Source organism: Chamaea fasciata, unplaced genomic scaffold (assembly GCF_029207755.1).
Source record: "Chamaea fasciata isolate MVZ Bird 193981 ecotype frontalis unplaced genomic scaffold, bChaFas1.0.hap1 SCAF_12, whole genome shotgun sequence".
Lineage (NCBI taxonomy): Eukaryota > Metazoa > Chordata > Aves > Passeriformes > Sylviidae > Chamaea > Chamaea fasciata.
Window position 1 is genome coordinate 4,640,765 of NW_027094097.1, and position 20,360 is coordinate 4,661,124.

The window sequence follows — 20,360 nt, forward strand, 5'->3', positions numbered from 1 at the left end:
TTTGAAATGTATGCTCCTGTCTGATAAAGAAGCCTAGAGATATTAGCCCGTGTCTTCTAATGCCTCAGCATAACATGAAGAACTGCCTGCCTGAGAGTCTCAGAGATGACTGTACCACATCCATGGGGTCCTTGTTCTTGCTGATAGTAGGTGGGTTTGTTAGTCTTACTCCTGCTCTTGGGTCTGAGCTTGCCCTCCAGTTTTAGGATACTGTAAGTATACAGCAAGGTTTCTCTAGGAGGAGTTTCATCCACATTCGAAGTCTCACAAAGCCGAGGTGTTGTTAATTCATCACACTGCATCAGTTTTATATTAAAAGTTTATTTCTCTTCCTCGTGTCCATGAGAGTTGCACAGTAATTTTAAAAAGGGGAAGTTGCATGTTCAGACACTAATGATGTTTGCACTAACCAGACTCAGAGACAAGTCTATACATTGCTTCTAGAAAGTTTTGGTTGAGTCCCTGCACCATATATAGGCACATTTTCATTATGCTTTGACTTTTCCACACACTTGGTAATTTAGGAAAACAAATGCAGCAGAGGAGCTTAAAAATAATAGAGAATGCAAAAAGAATAATTTAGTGCATTTATGTAGCAGAAGTAACTAATACAAACCCTTCACTTATGGTGAATGCACCTGAAGGATGTTTACCTGGTTCTTAAACAGAATCAAACAAACAGCTGTAAGCTGAGCAGAATCTTCAGCCTGTAACTGCACCACACTCATTTTCAGGGATAATGATCGTCTTTTTAGGCTCTTCAAAGTCTGAAAGTTTACAACAGATAACAGGTCACTGACCACAGAATTCTCAAGTGAAGACATGCATATACAGCAGAGCATGCCTCAGGTCATTTGATATTTATGCAGTTAGTTCTGTGTTAGCTGTTTGCTCTGCAACAGTCCCAGAAAACCCTGTTTCAGCTGTTTCTGTCACAAAGCCTCTGTGTAATGTTATGGAAAAGAAAAGGCTCAATAATTTCGAAATCAAAATTTCTTGAGCGGTTTCCTTAAAAATAGGAATGATTTCCTGAACTAATCCTACTCTTTGAGTTAAAATGTTATTTAATGGAAACTTTCATAAACCACAGATTGAGTAAATTTGTTGTGTGAATTATGTTTTGTGAGAGGAAATTCTTCCTGCCCTACCCTAACTCTGGGTACTCTTTTGCTGTGCATGTTCTAAATAGGGGAGGACAGGGTCTGGCACTGAGACTCCACTGACCAGACTCCCTAATCCAGCAAAAACAGCCACTACTTTTGGCTGGATGAGGTGAGTTGAACTCATGCTGTCAGCTTCCAAAGCATGATAGCTGGCCAAACTAAGCAAAAGGAGTGCACAGCCAAAAGCCTGGAGAAGAAGGAATCATGATGTTCTCATTTTAACAAGCGAGGAATTTTAACTCCTCTCTTGCAACTTCACATGAAATAGAAAAACTAAAATTGAATGAATTACTGAGCTTTAAGCTCTGCCAGTGCTGTAAGATGGATTGTAAAGTAATCATGTAGCTGAACCCAAGTTCCATACACACAAAAGATTCATTTTGGACCTAGACCAAAGGCAGCAACTTTCCATTTGAAACAAAATTTAAAAAGAAGAGAAGAACTGAAAATTGGAACCACACTACTGCAAGTTCTACCATAAGCCAGTCTAAGGATTTGAGGATGTGGTTTTGTTCCAGCTGAACAGATGCTACAAGATGTTGTTGCATACTCACCCTCTGTCAAATCTACCCAGCTGTCTTCTGTCTCAGGTAGAGGAACCGAGATTCCCATTGCTTTCCGGATTCCATAGGTACTGACAATGTCACCTGGAGTCACTTGCTGGGCAAGTTCTTTCAGGTTATTGGTTACTCTCTCCGCTGGAAAAGATAAGAGGATGTGTTTATATGCTATATATAGACACCAAATTGCTGAATCACCCTGCAAATGGTTTAATTACTTAGTACAAAGGAAACTATGTGAAATAATGTTTCTAGACCAGAAGAGCTGTGCTGTGCTGCATGCAGCCATGCAAGACATCCTGGGAACCAAGAGATGGTTAAGAAGAACAGGAGGAATGGAACAGCTGCTGCCCAAGGCTTGCTGCCATCAGGAAACACCAGAAGTTAAAGAGAAAGTTAATGAAACTTGGGCCACACTCACAGCAGCTGGTGCTGTGACACCCACACAGCACTGGTGTTAGTAATAGCTGGATTTTAGGATTCAGCATGAAGCTTTGGATATAAAGAGAGACTGTTCTTGTTGCTACAAATGTGGTTTTCCCTCCAGAAGGAAGCTGTAAATAGTGAAACTTAAAAAAGATACTAATCGATCTGGTTTAGACTTGGTGTGGTACCAACTTGGTTATATTTCTTCAGTAATGGGGAATTCATCTAATCGCATCAATGTGGTTTAGTTTAGACCACGAATAGTGTAGCACAAGTCAGTTTTACTTGCCAAATAGGCACTCTGCACACAGTCCTATCTTAGAGGGCTGCCATTAACACGAAGTTGGTAGTTGATCTATGAGACAAGCAGGTTTGCTCCAATAACTAAAGAATGTATGACTGGTATTTATTAGTTTAACTCAACAGACTGATAACCAGATCCATCCTGGACCAAAGCCAGCCTTGCAATAAGAACATGGTAATACTTCAGCAAACCCTGTTCAAAGACACTGTGAAACTCATGGAGTTATTGGTATTTGGCTGTTGTCTGCCCCATGGCATACAGAAGTTTCAATCAACTCCAGGGACATTTATGAATAAAGAGGAAATACTTGGAATTCCTATTCAAGATTTTCATCAGACTTTGCATGAAGTTTAAATTCTGAAGAAGTTTAAACTAATCCTCTAGGCCTAGCAGGGCACATAATCTACACTATAGCCCTTGAGATTTTTCTTTTCTTGGAGTTGATACCAGCTGGAACTTCATCAATTCTGCAAAAATGATCAGAAAAAGTATATTTACCCAAGTGCATTTCTCTGTAGGATGGACCCAGAAGACAAATCATATTAGGGGGTGGTTTTGTACTCAGTCGTTCATTTTGAGCATCCTGGAGTTCTCTGAGCAGCTTTGTTGTTTCATCAAGTTTCCTCTGGAAGATTTCAGCCTCTGTTTAAAGAGAAAGTCCTGACCAGTAAGATCTAAGTAAAATCCATTTACTTACTTTATGATTTAAAATATTGTAAGGGACTGAGAAACTAAAGGACTTACAGACATGTATCAGAACTGTGACTACCAAGACTCACCCTCAGAATCAAACTCTTCTATAGGCATGCCAAAGTTTGTAACTGCTTTTAGAGCTGTAAGTCTGTCACTATTAGCAGCATCCAACCTGGCAGCAATATCAATTTCCATAATCTGGAAAAAAAAAAAATCAGCAAGTAATAATTTATATAATACTTAGCTCAGCCTTTAAGCAACAAAATTGCCCAGGGAAGATCAGAACACAAAGGTAAGGTTAGTCTGCTCTACAAAAATAAGTGAACATACAGAGGAAAGCTGAAAAGACACCCTGCAAAACTTACTTTCCACAGTTACTGTTTACTATTCTATTTCATATGCAAATAGAAAATGGCATCTGCCAAAACCACTAGGGATTTGCACAAATGATGTAGTAACTTAAGACCAGCAATCTCAATTAAAAAACAGTTTAAAAATTCCTTCTGCCCACCTAAAGGAGATTTTATCGAAGATCTGAGGCCAAAATTCAAAAGGAATCTGGGCACTGGCTGCAGATGAAGAGATGCTTCAGAAGAGCAGCCCTGGCCCTAGAACTGCTTTCTCTAATTGAGCAAAGTTTGGGTGGAATGATTTGAGATCTGTAATGTACTGCCTCGGCACAAGTGAGAACTTCTCAAAGACTGCTACATTTCATGCAGCACCTTTCATTTACATTACAAATTCATGTTAAATGAAACCAGATCAAGACAGAAACAAAGCTATAGCTCTGAACAATCACAAAGAAAAATACACAAGCATTTTCTTCCAGTTCTTTTAACATATAGTTAACTGAATGTTTCGGAGAACCTTAGTCTCCTCATGCCTAGAAAGCGACACGGCGTTTTCACAAAACTTACAGCTTGTCACACTCTCAGTGTTGTCGTACAAGCCTGAAAGTTTTAGGCCGCTTTCTATCTGTGAGCTTGGACAGGTTGGTTGGAGAAGGTAATTAACATAGAAAAATTTTACCTTTACATCTTTCATTGCATCACTTCTTTCCTGTGGGCCTTCAGCTTCCTCCAGTGGCTGAATAAAGAAAAGATTTTTAAAGAAGGCATTAAAATTACTCTTCTAAATTCAAAGTAAAATCTTACAAGATGCAGTTATTTTTAAAGGGAGGTAAGTATGCCGTGTCATAATGTGCTTTCACTGTAAAGCAAGTTACAATGCAGCTACTTTTTAGGGCCTTTCTTGAGCTATTAATGTTTACTAAAATACATTTTTTCAGCTCAGGTTTGAATTCTCTTTGCAAAGTTCACAGTGATGTCACATAAGAGACTATTTAGTGGGGTGCAGGAAGAAGAGAAAGGGTGGTTATTAGAGGCTGAAATGTTTTCTCTTCCCATATATAATTGTATTTCTCTTAATACTGCCAAGAGTAAGTGGCCAATCCCTGACAGTCAGTGCCACTACTGGGCACAAGAAAAGAGCTAAATGTGTAATGCTCAGGAAAGGTGTGAACGGGGCCAAAAATGTCCACAAACTATTCCTGGTATTAATTTAGGTAATGTTTGACCCATTAGTAAAAGGCTACAATCAGCTTATTTCAAAAGTCGGCATTGATTTGAAACTTAAAGCAAGACTTTTTAGTTAAGAGGAACTGTTCTGAGGAGATTCTCAAATAATTATTGGATTGTCAATAAGTTAAGGTTATCAAATGAGCCCCTTTGATTCCAGTTATGTTTAGCATGGACAGGACTGGAATCTCCTAAGAATTTGAAGACTAGCTGTTCACTATTTTTAGATAGCACATGTTTGAGTTTAGAAACATGGTACCAAGTAAAGGGGAAAAACTACATATTAATTCACCTGAACTAAACAGTGGCAGCTAGGAATGTGATAAAATTTTCAGGGAAAAAAAGCCTGTCAATGATCACCTCATTTTTAAACAACTGCTTATGGGTCTTGAAACAGGAGTTAGTGGTAATGGGAATGGGATAAAGGACAAAGAATGGGTAATTATATCTATATGTACAATATGTTAATATTCACAAATTAACAGCATTCCTTTCCAGAAAATCTTGCCACCGAAGGCAAAGATCAATCTTTCCTTTCCAATTCTATCAGTTAAAAGGAAGCCCATCAATAGGATCAGCGTCATCTTTCGCTTGTGTGCTAAAACCAAAGACCAGACAGTACACAAATCCACTCTTACCATTTCTAGTTCTCTGAGAGCTCTAGAATGTCCTCCTTTAGTTAGAACATCAAGCAAACTATCAGCCATTAAGAGAGGATAATCCTGGGATTTCATAAAAACATCTTGAATACTGAAAGAATAAAGATAGTTAAGGTAACTACTTTCATATCCAACATTTAATGTAAAAAAGTTACATAAGGTCAAACCAATATGTACAGCACGAAAACCACAAAAAGTAGCATAGGATGTGATCACTATGGATTGCTTTAGTTTAATCATGCCTGTCTTCTCTAGCTGAGGAATCCATTCTGAATGGAACACCGGAAAACTTGGAAAAGTGTAGTGCCTCAGGCAGCAGCATCAACACGAATGCAAACTTCCACATGCCCTTCACGTTTACATTGTGCTTAAGTACTCCTCCCTTTCCTAAAAACTGGTATCACTGTGCCTGCTCCTTGTGAAATACTCATAAAACAAAAGAGCTTTGAAATTTTTATAATCAAGAATAATAAACCAATAGAATTCTTTTTACAAGGCTGTATCTCATTCAAGGCAGTAATTAATGTGAAAAAACCCCAGTTTGTATAAACACTTGTACAACTCAATATTTTCCTGGCTTTGAACATAAGTCTTTTAGTTACAAATACATCTAAGTTTAAACAATGTACTCCTAGGAATCAGCAGCATCAAAAATCTTCCATCTTGGCTAATTTGACTTCAGAGGCAGGTTCTTCTACTGAAGTATTTATTTCTTACACAAACAAACCCCTGTGAGCTCTAAAGACAGCAGGGCCACCACTCCACAGCAAAGCCAGCCCATCCTGCAGAGAGTTACACGTAACTGCTATCCATGGGAGCTGTACTGTGCATCCTGCTTGCTGGATTACCTGGAAGAGCCTTGATTAGAGTCTTCTCCATATGTTGAGTAGATCAAGTCAGAATCTTCTTTGCTTATGTTGGCAAACGTCGAATCATATGTTGGTGCATAGGAACTGAAGGGCCCGTAATTCAAGTATGTCACTAATGAATAACAATTGTATTATTACCCTGCTTTGAAAGCATCAGATAGAAATGAGCAGGGGCTGTAAAACAATCCCCAAGAAGAAACTTAAAAAGAATGTACTTCTTAAGGTGAAAAAAGCCTTCACAGAACACCATCTGTTCACAATGTAACAACTTTTGCTAAGATCTAAATCAAATGCATTAGTATTTGCAAATATGTCATTAACACCACTGTGTGCCTTAGCACAACACAAACAGTCTGATGCTGGAAAAAGGCTCTCCTGCTCTTTTAAAGCTACCAAAAACTTTCCTCTATCTGGTAGCTTCTCTTCTCAGTGTAGATAAAAGTAAATATCTTGCCCCTTTTGTATGTGTAACTTATGCTGGACTCTGTGATGTACCCTTTAGTTGTGTAATAGATACAAAGAATCATAGAATGTTTTGGGTTGAAAGGGACCTTAAAGATCATCTAGTTCCAACCCCCCTGCTGTGGGCAGGGACACATAATAACGTGCTTTATCTTTAGAAATCCTTAGTTCCAAATTTATGTGCTAATAACAAGATCAACACACTTCGTTTATTTAAGAAAAAGGATTTGTATTTAAAAAAAAAAAAAAAAAGTCAGCACTTACCTGGAGTAACCTTGTTTCTTTTATCTTCTTTGAACCCCTGCAATGTATTAACTCCTGACTGAAGCCTTCCTGCTGTCATTCCCAGCTTTACAGGGCAGTAACCTGGTTCTGCAATAGGACATATCAAAATACAGAAACAGAGAAGGCATAGGAAGATGACTAAACTCATTTAATACCCTGAAAACTCAAAATAAACAGGACATGGCTCTCAAAGTGGGCTTTCCTATCCAAATGCTTCATACTAATGAATGAAGCTAATGACAGTTCCCAATCCTAAAACATCTGTGACCTTCTGGGTCAGCAGACATTGCACTCTGTACATGGACCACCCATAAGAAGATCCTGGGAAATTCTCCAGCAGCAAAAGTGCTCTTCTGCAGCTTCCACACACAGCTGGCACAAACCAGTGAAGCAACAGCACTGAGGGCTCCCACCAGCTGCTCCTAACAGCCACAGCTGAGGCCCGTCTATGTGATCCCTCAGCTGCAGCTCTTCCAATCCAGATCTTTATCAGACTGGAAAGAGGCATTCAGTTCTTGGCCAGGATTTTCTCATCTGCCCCTGCAAAGATGCAGAGGGTCAGTTTTGTGCAAGTGCCTTGTTACCTGAACTGTGCCAACTTACCTCCTGCAGTGAGGTCAACTGGATTAAGAAGGCCCAAAGTCGTTGTACCATCTGGTTTTCTTCTTTCAAATTCACACTGAAATAGGATTAGACTATTTTAATTTACATAGTACTTAAAATTCCTGGTCCTTAAATTAATGAAAACATTTAATGAAACTCTCCTACCTGCAGGAACAAGAACAGAAATCAGGCACTCATAAGTGAGTGCTGCTCTAAATTTTTACTTTCACTGGGTAATTTCATTATTGGTATAGGCACAAAGAATTAAGCCATTATGATAAATATTAATGTTTCCAGAGACCAAGAGACAAAAAATGTAGAAAATGAAACAGGCATAGTATTACCAAACTGAGTTCCTTCTCCTGTAACATTAATAACCATTGATCAGGTATGTGTGTTTCAGAACTATGCGATTTTTGCAGGCCAGATTTATTCTCTTGAGCTTTCTACTATTCATCCTTTTCTATTACTTTATTGAAAATTTTAGCTCAACTGGTTCTGCTGATGAAATTCAGCTTGCATTCAAACAGCACTTTTTTTTTAACCTCATGATGTTACACAGACGATCAATGGTGTAAAATGGTGTAAGCTGCAGTAAAAGCAGATGTGAGGTCTCAAGTGGTATAAAAGGCCAAGGAAACTTGGTTTATGGAAAAGTGAAAGGAGCCACCAAATCTCCCAGTGCTTACCTGGCTGTTTGCAAGGCGCCTGGTTAACTTTCCTCCCGACTCCCTCACAATCCGATCGATCTGCTCTTGTTCCCTTTCCAAGCTATTGCTTCGTAATTTGTCTTCAAGCAGGTCTTTATCCTTCCTGTGAACATACCCACACAACTTAGGGGCTAGCTGGAACACCCACTCGCTAACAACACAACAGGACACTTTGACAATATTGTTTTAGCCAATTCTGCACCTGGTTTTGTAGACAAAACAACTAAGGACCAAAAAAAAGTGCTATTGACTATGACTGTATTTAATACAGCTGGGGAAGGCACGTGACAAAGGTTTACATCAGCAAATGCTACGTTAGTAACTGTAAAGATCTCTGTAAAGGTCTCCCACAAAGCCAAGATACTCTTAATTTTAGTATCCAGTATTTATCTACCTAAATATTTACCATCTTCATATCCGGTATTTCTAGATATGAAAAGCTATTTCAGAAAGTACACTTTCTGCAGCTAGGCAGCTGCACGTTTCAAATACAACTATTATGTAAACAAACTAACAAAAAGTAAATTTGCTATGTAGCTTTTTGTACCAAAATGCTTAAAAGCACGTTTGCAAGCTTTCTCCAAAACTACACAAGTTTGTGAAATGGACACTAAAAGAGAAAATAATTGAAGGAACGGAGCTGATGAGCAGCACAAGGTTACCTACATGCAAAAATGACTGTATCATAAATGATTCTAAACTTATTTGGTTTTACTAGATGAGGATGCTTTATGTAAGTGTTGATCCCTAGAGATGAAAACGTCTAAGCAGTACCAGAAAGACAGAAATCTTCATCCACTGGACCCTAAGTCATCTTGTTTCTGTAGCATTTAAAAGGTGTATCCTATAATGACTCAGATAATACTTCACTTTTTGTGATCTTTGCTAGGTGTTTTGAATGCTTTGGTGTCCCCATCCATAGGCTCTCCTCTGTCCTTCCCAGGACCATTTTCCTCTTCCTCAGTTTGCTGCAGCTCTGTCTTGTCCTTCTGCTTCCTTGTCTTCTGGAGGTCAGCCATGAATTCTATACTTTGTTTCAGGCTCTGAATTCTCTCCTAAATAACATCAAAATCCTTTTATTTCCTGCTTCAATTAATCTTTTTGTAACCTATCTATAGATACTTATTTTATTTCAGTTCTTTCTTTCTTACACTAGCAAATACAAACAGAGTCTAGAAGGTGAAATACTAAAGCAATTATTTCTACAATGACTGATCTGGCAGCAGTACTAAAACAATCTACTGTTTATATTCCAATACACAAGCATTTGACAAATACCGAGCAAGGTTTTATTAATTTTCAAGAGACCCCTGTAAAAGGGAATAAACAGAGATCAAAAAGAGAAGCAGTATACTTTTTTAATATTTTGATTGGTATTTTTTGTTACCTGGCTAAGTATCTTCATCCCTGAGTGCAGCAGTTTTTTTGCAGCTTTGTAGTAAATGGTGTCTGGTTTGTTGTAAATCATTGCATTATTACACATCAGTTTGAAGTTATCCTGTTCAAACATTAATAATTTTGGAATGAAAGTTAATCTTACAGTGTACTATACTGATATTCTTGTAGTAAATGTAGTGTCTTGAGCTTTAAGAAAAAAGACTTACAAAAATAGTTTTAATGAACGACTTGAAGAAATCTATTAAAAATGTAAACAGAGTAACAAAGTTACAAAGTATGTAACTTTGTTTCAAGACTTGAGTCTACCAACCCAACAAACATCCTTAAAGTACTCTGAAGGGTTCAGTATTGTTTGTAGTTTTTAAAGTTTAAAGGGAAGCCCTCTTAGCTACAATTACCCACCTCCTGGCCAATCAGCAGTCATTAAAACAAAGTGAAGCAACCAAACAAAGACAAGGAAAAGCTGCAGTTCAAAGTTAAATTATTACAAAGAATATCCCAAAGTTTTAGTTCCAATGAAGTAAAATATGCTTGTTTGAAATTCAACTGAGCTAGAAACTGCACTTCTATACTCACTGCAGCCTCTACGGGTGAATATGTTTTATCACATTCTCATCTATTTACATAGTTAAAATTAAAAACTAACCAGAAACAGCTGTTACAACAGGGAATATTCTTCTTAAGTTTTGGAGATCTAAAGAAGAATGCGCAAGAAAATAAAACCAATACTATTAACTAGCATCGGCTTAATTGTTAATTACACACAAATTATACCTCTAAGGTTCTCATCTAGCCCAGTAAAGAACTAGTGTATTTCTGATGAAAAAAATGAAACAAAACAAGGCCCCACATCTTTTAAAAGCTTTAGGAGGCTTTCAAAACAGGCCCTTGAATCCATGAGGCACAGTACAGCACCAAAACAAGGAATTACTACCAACAGGAAGAAGCTCATGGTGCCTTCAGTCGTTGATCTCCATGACCAGACTAGCCTGGAAAAAGTAACAGACCTAAAACAACAGGCTGAAGGACAAACTGACAGATTCCATGCAATCCTGCACAAGACCTGAAACTATCTGCATCTTTTTGAGATGCACATTTACAAACCAGAAGTGTTTTCTCTTTTACTGTCAGAACTTACTTGCTCACAAAAATTCAAGAAGAAATATTTCTTGAGGCAGAAGTTCTGGCTCTTTCTGGCATCTTTCTATTCCCATGAAATACTAGCCTTCAAGTCAATTGAGCATAATACATCTTTGTAGTCAAAACAAAATTCAAAGCATTACCTTTAATTCTTCTATGGACTGGTACCCATTGTTCTTGATCTTCTCTTTCATGGTACTAAAATCCATTGGGTTTTTAATGATCATGGAATAGCCAGGGGCAATAAAGTCAGTCACAGGAAATGAAAAGAAAGAACTTGGATCCTTTCTGTTAAAGAAATGAAAGACAGTTTCTTATGTTTGAACTTATAACAAAGAACATACTGAGTCTGGAATTAAATAGAAAGGAAATAACTAAGCTGAAAAGAAATCAGAACTATAAAGAGAGAAATAGCTTGTGTCAGCATAATCTTTCCCTTTCAAGTTTAAAAAGACCTCATATGCAAACCCATATACCAAAAAGGTACACAAATGTATTCAGAAATTACTTCTATATTTTGATAACTACCTGTGTTCCCAAAATGAAAAAAAACCCCAAATTTTTTTAAGGCTACAGATTTTAACAAAGGTATTTTATACGATACTAGAATTAATTTAAAAAAATATGTATATCATAAGAATATTCTTGTCATTCATCACTTACTCAGAAATTATCAGAAGAGGAAAGACAGGGCTCAAAATCAAAAGTGCTGCTTTCTGTATGCATTTTTTTAATAGTTTAAGTTTCTAGAAACTGACACCACACCTAGGTCTTGAAAATTTACAGATAAGAGAAAACTTGCAAATGAAGTTTCAAACTCAGTCTGGTGAGACAGCTAAAGGGAAAGATCTTTGAACCACTCTTGCACAAGATGCAGACAGTCTTAAGAAAGATGATCTTAAATAAGAGACAACTTGAAAGAGCTGCAGACTTGATTGTTTTAACCAAAAGACTTTTGGTTAGTGAAACAGTAAGAGAACATGGTTGAAGTTTTCAAGTGCATACTTCCTTTCTATTGCAAATAATGCTAAAATTGGAGAACTTAAGGTAAAAGAAACTTTGGCAAGTTAATTATAATCTCTTGTGCCTTCCTTTCAAAAGGTTCCCCTAAAGAAAGCATCATAGTATTGGAAAATTTTCCTGGTTTTGAAAGCTTTTTAAAATTACTGTGAACTTGAAACTGGAGGTGTTCACAAGAAACCTAAGCTGAAGTTCTAAGAACACTTTCTTACACTAGCATTTAAATTCCTAAAATAGCCCTCTCAGAAATATATTTAGCAATAATATTTTCACTCAGCTCCGTGTGTGCCCCTTCCCTTACTGGATGTTATTTTCACTTCACTACAAGCCTGTAGCACAGACATTACCTCTGCAGCTGTCTCATGAGTTGATTCAGAGCTTCCTGAAGTGGTGTCTGCTCCACCTCTAGACCAAAAACAAAGCGGGGGAAAAAGGTGTGAGGCAGAACTCACTGCACAAGGTATGAAACTTCCAAGATATTAGAAATCAACTAAACCAAACAGATGCACCTTGAGAATTCAGTATCAAGAAAAGGATGGCAAACCCCACGATACCCACAGGGGATCTACTTTTCTCATTGCCCTTACTTGACATTCTGCTCACTCTGACAGAAGCACCAGACACCATTCTGCAAAAGAAGTGTACAGCAACCTAATTCCAAACTTTTCTACGAGATGGAGAAAAACACTGAGATGGCACAGAATGCCAAGTCACTTGCTACAGAAACAAAGAACAATAAAACACGAGTCAAGTACAGAAAACATGACTTAGCAAAAGAAATTTCTTTCTTCCCCCTACCCTCCTGCTTTGATAAAGTGCTCGTCAGTGGTTTCTCTGGTGACAATTCCATTCTGACGGGGGTCTGACATTTCATTTCCTGTTCTCCCTCACTGTCTCCATGGTCTCGATCTCGTTTCTTTTTATCCTCCTGGAAAGATTGTTATGGAAATGTAAGAGCACCTGCAAACCCTGCATTATTACTGTACATAATGCTCTCTAGATTTTTCAAAACAAATTCACAGAGTTTAAAAAATAAGGATAGTTTGAGTTTAAAATTTCTGTATTCTTTATGTACTGTCTCCATCTGCTGGACACTGGAATAATTCAATCACACAATGCAATGTATCACTGAATTAGTTTTTTAGAAAATGAGACAGCTATCTGGTGTGTATCCCTTAAAAATGAGACAGGAAGGTCTCACACACCGAGTCTGAATGTATTCCAGTTTAAGGATACAAGATACAGACATATCTGCTGACCTTTTGGTGTGAAACCTAGAGAAAATCAATTTTCTTTTTTGTTGTTAAAATGCAGTAACATGAACACCTACCTTAACTTTTCTCCTTCTTTTCTCCTTTTCTTCGCCAGGAACTTGTTTTTCTCCTTTCTTTCTCTTTTTCCTCTTTCTGTCCTTGTGTTTTTCATGCTCAGATTTGTCTTCGTAGAGGCTGGAATCAAGTCCTGCATTTCCAGTGGAGAGCTCAGCAACTTCATTCCCTCCAACTTTCAGCACCAGCTTCAGCGGCTTTTCTACGTATTCTTAAACCAGCAGAGAAATAAGCTGTGTGAGTACCAAAAAAACCACACTCCCGTCCTCGGCAACCCCGCGCGATCACTCCTCTTCACCGCACCGTTTCCTCGTTTCCAGTCCCTGCAGCTGCTTCTCCCCCGCGCAGAGCCGAGCCTGCCGCCCGTGTCCCGACCCCGGGCCCCGCTCCCCGCAGCCTCCGTCCGAACCGTCCCGGCGCTGGGCCCGGCGGGTCGGGGCGGGCGCCGCCGGGCGCTCGAGGGCCCGCGACCGCTTCGGGCCGCGCTGCCCGGCGGCCTCTGCTCGCCCACCCCCGTAGGGACCCACCCTCGTAGGGATGTTTGTCCGACTTGTGTTTCTTGTGCTTCTTGCCCATGGCCCCGGCCCGGCCCGCCCGGGAGAGGCCGCGCTGTTGAGGCGGAGCCCGGCCCGGCCCCGCGCGGCCCGGCAGCAGGAGATGGCGGCCGGCAGCGCCCCCTGGCGCGCTGGAGGACGCGCGCAGGCGCAGTGGCGGGCGGGCGGGCGAGCGGCGGCGTGGCCGGGCAGCGGCTGGAGCGGGATGTGCCGTCTCTGCGCCGCGATCCCCGCGCCGCGATCCCCGAGCCACGATCCGCTCCGCGATCCGCTTTGCGATCCGCTTTGCGATCCGCTTTGCGATCCGCTTTGCGATCCACTCTGCGATCCGCTCCGCGGTCCGCTCCGCGATCCGCTCCGCGCCTCTGAGAGGCGAGCTCGGGGCATTTTCCCTTGTGAGCAGCCCACTCCGCTCCCCGGGCAGCTTTGCCTCTTCAGAACCCTCACGGCTTCTTACAGAATTATAGAATGTTCGAGGCTGGAAGAGACCTTTAAAATCACCAAGTCCCGCTGTCAAGCCAGCACTACCACTGTAACCCCTAAACCACATCACCCTGAGCCAGATCCACGCACCTCTTAAACATCTCTAGGGATGGCGACTCCACCACCTCCCTGGGCAGCCTGTTCCAGTGCCTGAGCACCCGAATAGTGAATTTCTTTTCTCTGATGTCTAATCTGAATCCCGCCTGTCCTGCGCCTGCCCGCAGCCTCCCGCGCTCTCCCCTCAGGCAGCCGCCAGCAGCTCCGGGCCGCTCTCCCGGCGGCGCCGCTCGCTCCCAGCCTGAGGCGGGCTGTGCCCGCGTCCCTGCCCCTCTAACCCTCCTTGCGAACCCGGGGCAGTGCAGCCTTTCAGAGACCTCGGCAGGATCCACGGAGTCACAGAGTCATTAGGCTGGAAAAGAGCTCTGCGGCCATCGAGTCACGGTTGTCACCGATCAGCACCGTGTCAAACAGATCCCGGCACTGAGCGCCACCTCCAGTCTGTCCGTAAACAGCCCCGGGGACGGTGACCGCACCACCCGAGTGCCCAGCCTGAGTTCCGCTGTGTTCGCAGAGCCGGGTGCCACAGAATGTCCCCTGCCACGGCTGTGTGTGCCAGGGGCGAAGGTGACAGCAGCACAGGGTGCTGTGGCAGCCTGTCCTTCTGACAGCAGTTTACTCTGCACCCGGACTGGGTGCCGAGGGCCCTGCGAGGTTAGCCGGCTTCTCGGCTGGGATGCGGCCGCGGCCTGGCTGCTCCTGCCGGCCGAGCCTGTCGGGCAAGAGCTCCAGCTCACCACAGACCCTCCAACCGGGACAAAGGCTTGCTGTTCTTCGAGTCTGAGAACCTGTGCCTAAATCTGTGCCAGTGAGAAGAGCAGAGGATGTGTCTACCCGGGGGAAGGTTGGCAGAGGTGCATCGAGTCTGTACCCATCCAAGGGACATGTCTCTCCTGTGCCCTGGCAGAAGGCAGCGATGGTTGTGCCTGTCCTGCACAGCTTGGGACAAGCTCAGCCTTGCTGAGTGCTTAACTTGGTTACTAGTTTTGAAAACAAATACTTTATAATCAGGTTAAAACTCTAAGGAAAGTATATATATTGTCCATTACAGGCCAAAAATAACTTAGAAATTCTGACCTCCTAGAAATGTTGCAAGTTGCCCATTTGCCTTGCCTGGGACTGCTCCCAAAGCAAGCAACTTTTTCTGAAAAAATAAATGCAACACTGATTGTATACTCTTTCAAAATTAATAGTATATTTGTTGCTATTGCTTAAGCTGCAGTCATTGCTGTTTCAACAGCCCTGTGTTATTGTTTTCTGCCAAGACCTCTTCAATACCGCATCTTGAAATTTCACTTCTCTGAGGTTTGAAGTGCAAAAATAAACTGTTTCTATTTCAAAAGAGAAGCTTTAATTTGTTCCCACACAATACTCCTGTAAGTATTCCTCAAGTTTGTTGAATCATATGTGATGTTTTATAGCCAATAAGAAAAAAAATGTTAATTAGAAATTTATGATCTGTATGGCTGCACAGCGATACAAGGTTTATTTTGAGAGCTTGTGAAGATCGAGAAAATCTCTTGTCTGTTGTCCATTCAGTCACTGGGAGTGTAATCAGACCTGACAGCTTTGTTTTGCATTTTGCTGGTTACATTACTGTCATTTGGTGTCCTACTCAGAGAATTGTGTGGGTGGTGCTCTGGAATAAACCACAGCTTTCCTGCTTGATCTCACTCCAGTAGTTTGAAATTCAGTTATAATGGACGCAGTTGTTTTTCTAATTCACATCTGGATCCTTTAAAACTCTTATTACATATGCAGTGAATGTTCTTAAGCATACTTTAGTGAGAGGTAGAGGGCTTTTGCTTGGGATGTGGCCACATGCAGAAAATACAAGACTAGTAAATATTTAAAGGACATGTTTTATAGAATGAAAAAAATGTTGCTATATCCTCTGTTCCCACAAGAAATTGGCAGATTTTCTAAGGTTTTTTCTTTCAGATGTCATATGGTAAGATCATTTGTTCAATTGTTATTCTGAAATTTCCTGACTAATCTTGTCCTGAATTTAATAAAATCTCAGAGAATAACACAATGGAGTAATGTGAGATCTGGCCAATACTGAGAGCTGCTCGGTGTGTCCTTCAATAGCATCTTCTGGGTGAGAGAAGGATTCTTCTGAGCAGTTAGTCCTCACACACACCTGGAATACACACTGGCTTTGCCATCCTTGTTTCTACCTCTGCTTTTCCATTAGAAGATCAGTATTTCTTCCCCCTCCAAACCCCTCACAACCTAGCTGGGCATAGGGTCTGAAACACCATTTGTAAGCCTATGAAGAGTTGTCACTGTTTCATATTAGAAAGTCAGGGTACATTCTTGTTGGTTGAATGTGCAGAATTAATAATTTCAATTAACTGCATATTTTCTGAGGGTCATATTCTTAATCTGTGCCAAGTTTCTAAATCAACTAGCATTTAAGAGTGAGAGACAATAATGTGTGTTGCTGTCACTGTGAGCCACTAACAGAGAAAATGTTTGAAAATAGATCACTGAGTCATGAATGGTTTGGGTTGGAAAGGACCTTAAAGACCACCTTAGTTCCAACCCCTTTGCCATGGTCAGGGACACCTTTCAGTAGACCAGGTTACTCAGAGGTCCATCCAGTCTAGCCTTCAACACTTCCAAGATGTCCAAGTGTTTTCACATATACCTTTTCCATCTCATAAAGAACTTTTATTGACACCCATGGAAAGCATAAGATCATATTAGTGTGTATTCATTTAGCTAGACATCAAATACTGTAATTATTTAAATTGGTAGTTTCCACCCCGTCCCCCCAAATGAACAAAGAAGGATGCCATAAGCAGTGGCATTTGTGGGTTTCAGTTTGCTCAGTGAGTGTGTAGCATAGGCATTATAATTTACTGTGTTAACAGAGGAATAAAAAACATAGTGAAGCCTTGTTGCTTTAATCACTGCTTCAGGAGGAAGATCCTGGTAACAGAGAAAGGTGCAGAGGCTGCTACAAGGTACAGGAGGAGAGTGTGCCAAAGTCTTTGGAATCAGGTTTCTGTGAATGCACAAGCATATAGAAACCTGGGATGCTAATGTCACTGGGACTTTTACATAAACAGGTTTGGTTTGCAGTCTGTGACACATGGAAACACACCTTTCTAAAAATACCTGAACACATGTGGCTGAAGTAAAGAATGTAGCCAATATTTTGATTGTTGAGTTATTAATATGACTTTTAAATCAGTTACTCATTAGCTGAAAATATGATCAATATGACTATTTTCTTGATTCTGTGAATATTAATGGGACATTGTCATTTTCCATGTCCTGACAAAATCCACTGTGACAGATCGAATTTTTCCCCTTAATTTGAATAGACAGTCTCATCATTATGATGTATTTTCTCTTTTTTTTTCAGTTTAGCACTGAAGTGTCTAATTCACTTACTCATGAAAATAGGCAATTATACATTTCTACCCCAAGATCCTTATGACTGTAATAAACTTTATAATAAGGTTGTAATTCAGTCATAGGGATGATTATCTTATTGTCCATTGTGCACTCACATGGATCATGCTCTAAGATCTGTGTGTGTGTATATTTGTACAAGTCTGTGTTTCGTAAATACCTTTCCTGTGACCTTGCCCAAATCCTGCATCTCTTTTAAAAACTCTCTTTTGAAGTAATTTTGTGCACCTGAAGAAATACCTCTGAACTAAAATAGCAAAATTTTTGCTAGACATGCATGAAATTGCATGAAATTTAAACATTTATGACCTTGGTTCTTGGCTGCTATTGCTGCACTGGTTGGGAAAATTAAACAGGATTCAGCTGGATCCTCATGAGAGGAGATTGATGGACAAATGGGATTTATCCATCATCCCTGCTTTTCCCTAGTCAAGTGGAGGATTTGGAGCAAAAGAAGGGAGAAACCTGAACAGCAAGCAAGTTGGAACTGAAGCCTGTCTTAGCAATTGCAGCAGGTAATTTCCTTGGGGAGGAAAGATGTCACTGGCAGAGACCAGTAGATTATATGTATATATATATATATATATATATATATATATATATATATATTTTTTTTTTTTTGTCAAAGTATGGAGTGGATTTCCAGATAAAACCACACCATCTCATAGCAGCATAAGACTGGCAATTGGAATTGGGGATGAAAAGTTTGAACTCTAGGTTGAACTGATGTAACCAAATTATATTTACTCATGATTGCTTGTTCAATTAAGATATTGCCAGCCAGTTCTGAACTTCCTTTATTCACATACTTAGCCAGACTTTAGTTAAAGTCCTAAACATTTGTTTTCCCTGAATATATATTTTAATTACTTTTGTTGTGTTTTAAATTGAATAAAATATCGGAAAAATGCCTGTGGTCATAGCAGGCACATCACAATGCTCCATTAGATATGTGTATTACCCAAATAATGTGGAGAGAAGCCTTTTCCTAGTAAGCTTTAAGTTGCTGTAAGAGGAAAAAAGAAGATGAAATTTGTACTTGTATTAAATTTGAGCTTGTAAGCCATAATAGGAGAAAGTTTAAACAAGTGCCTAGCTGAATCTCTTCGATGATACTCCAGTTAATTTATTTTGCTTAGGTAGCAATTCATCCTTTTTAATTAAAATTTGTTTTGTGTAGTGGTATCTCTAGGGGAAAGACATTGGACAAAGAATAAGAGCATTAGGCCACTTGGTGGTGTAATATGCAAAGGAAAAACAACTTGTCACGTTCAAGAGAAGGAAATTTACATAATAGACCATTTTTGTTTGCTTATTATCTGATTAAGCACAGTACAAGACATTACATGAATGGTTACTTTTTAAAGACCTTTAATTTCATGCAAGTAGTAAAGCAGATTTTGTAGGATGAGTTCTGGGTTTAGCTCAGCTCTTTCTGGAGGTGTTCGCATTCAAGCTATTAATGATCTGTTAGTTGGTTCAGAAATTCTGACACAGTTCCCTGTGGGAAATACATAATTTAAAAATGGAGAGGGCCACGTGGGATCTGCAGAGTCCCCCCACTGTGTAACAGTTTTGGTTTTCACCTGCTGGAGTCTAGTGTCCTTCACATTCCCAACAGGTGCAGTGGCTTCTCCCAGGTATTTGTATTTTTTACCCTGACTGAGGAGCTGGGAGGAGCCGTGGGATTGCAGTGCTTTGGGGGTGGCTTGAACCACACAAGCTGTGACCAGAAAGCAGAGGGAATGGCCACCAAGAGCCTTGTGCAAATGCAGGTGAAACACATGGCCACCGGTGCAGGGAGCACCCAAGGGGAGGGGGATGTGTGCCAGGGCACGTTGGTGGGGCCTATTTCTATTTTTCCGTGCAATAAGAAGAACTAAATGTCCACCCTTCTGTCACCTTTAGTTTAAACTTCTTTAAGGAAGGTGTTTGAGCTCAGCAGGGTGCCACAGGGTCTGCATAACAGTGTGTGCAGAGACTAAATGTTATACTGTAGGCACTGCAGTTCATGTCAAGGGAGAAAAATGAAGATAAAAGAATCAGTATAATGCTGCTGTGCAAATTCTAGCTCAAGTAAACAGTTTCTGTGCTAAATGGGGTCCACTAAGGAGTGTCAGTGTTAGTAAAACTATTGTTCCGAAGTGGTAATCAGAATTTTCTTTTCTGGGGGAAAAATGAGAGAAAAAGGAAGAAGTTTCCATTCCTGTTTGACAGAAACTTCAAACTAACAGTTAAGTGCTACTTTCAGATTGAGGAAGGAAAAAATAAAAGATGTTTTGAGTGGTACTTGGCTTGAGTTTGGTTTGGCTTTTCAGTCTACGACTTAGAAAGAAAAAAAATTAAGCACAACTTCAGCTTGGGCTGAATAAACATGAACTGAAGATCTGATGTAGCTTTCTCCTTGATGACTGTACCATATTTAGGTACTAAAAGAAGTAGCAGTTTTCATGTTAAGTAGTAGTAGTTGCTCATGTTAAGAACAAGCAACCAGTGTAGTGTCCCAGTAGATTCTAACGTACTTGGGACCTTGTCTTAGGTTTTGCTACATTTCCCTGGCAATCTAGAATGCGTAGTAGATGTGAGACCTTCACATGTTGTCTGTAAAGATGGCCTGACTTGAAATTGGTAGAGGCTGTGCCC

The 20,360-nt window shown here is 40.3% G+C and overlaps 1 protein-coding gene across 1 annotated transcript; it reads right to left on the reverse strand.

Annotated features, from left to right (window-relative positions):
• Nucleotides 1–305: 305 nt before the first annotated feature.
• On the reverse strand, nucleotides 306–13,849 carry BRD7 (bromodomain containing 7). Its single transcript, XM_066194332.1, has 17 exons — nucleotides 13,725–13,849; nucleotides 13,200–13,408; nucleotides 12,668–12,797; nucleotides 12,217–12,274; nucleotides 10,993–11,137; nucleotides 9,699–9,809; nucleotides 9,182–9,366; nucleotides 8,291–8,414; nucleotides 7,602–7,677; nucleotides 6,978–7,085; nucleotides 6,231–6,363; nucleotides 5,362–5,473; nucleotides 4,176–4,232; nucleotides 3,233–3,344; nucleotides 2,952–3,095; nucleotides 1,718–1,861; nucleotides 306–767 (listed from the first exon to the last, which is right to left on the reverse strand). Exons 1-17 carry the CDS (start codon nucleotides 13,771–13,773, stop codon nucleotides 703–705), a joined length of 1,962 nt encoding a protein of 653 aa, XP_066050429.1. The 5' UTR covers nucleotides 13,774–13,849; the 3' UTR covers nucleotides 306–702.
• Nucleotides 13,850–20,360: the final 6,511 nt, after the last annotated feature.

Bases quoted from the DNA above. Each gene is read 5' to 3' on its own strand.
- BRD7 (XM_066194332.1), bottom strand. From the start codon at position 13,773: ATGGGCAAGAAGCACAAGAAACACAAGTCGGACAAACATCCCTACGAG. The intron at 12,275-12,667 runs GTAGGGGGAAGA...TTTTTGGTCTAG, and splicing joins CACTTTATCAAAGCAGGAGG to AGGTGGAGCAGACACCACTT. The intron at 7,678-8,290 runs GTAAGCACTGGG...ATCCTATTTCAG, and splicing joins GGCGCCTTGCAAACAGCCAG to TGTGAATTTGAAAGAAGAAA.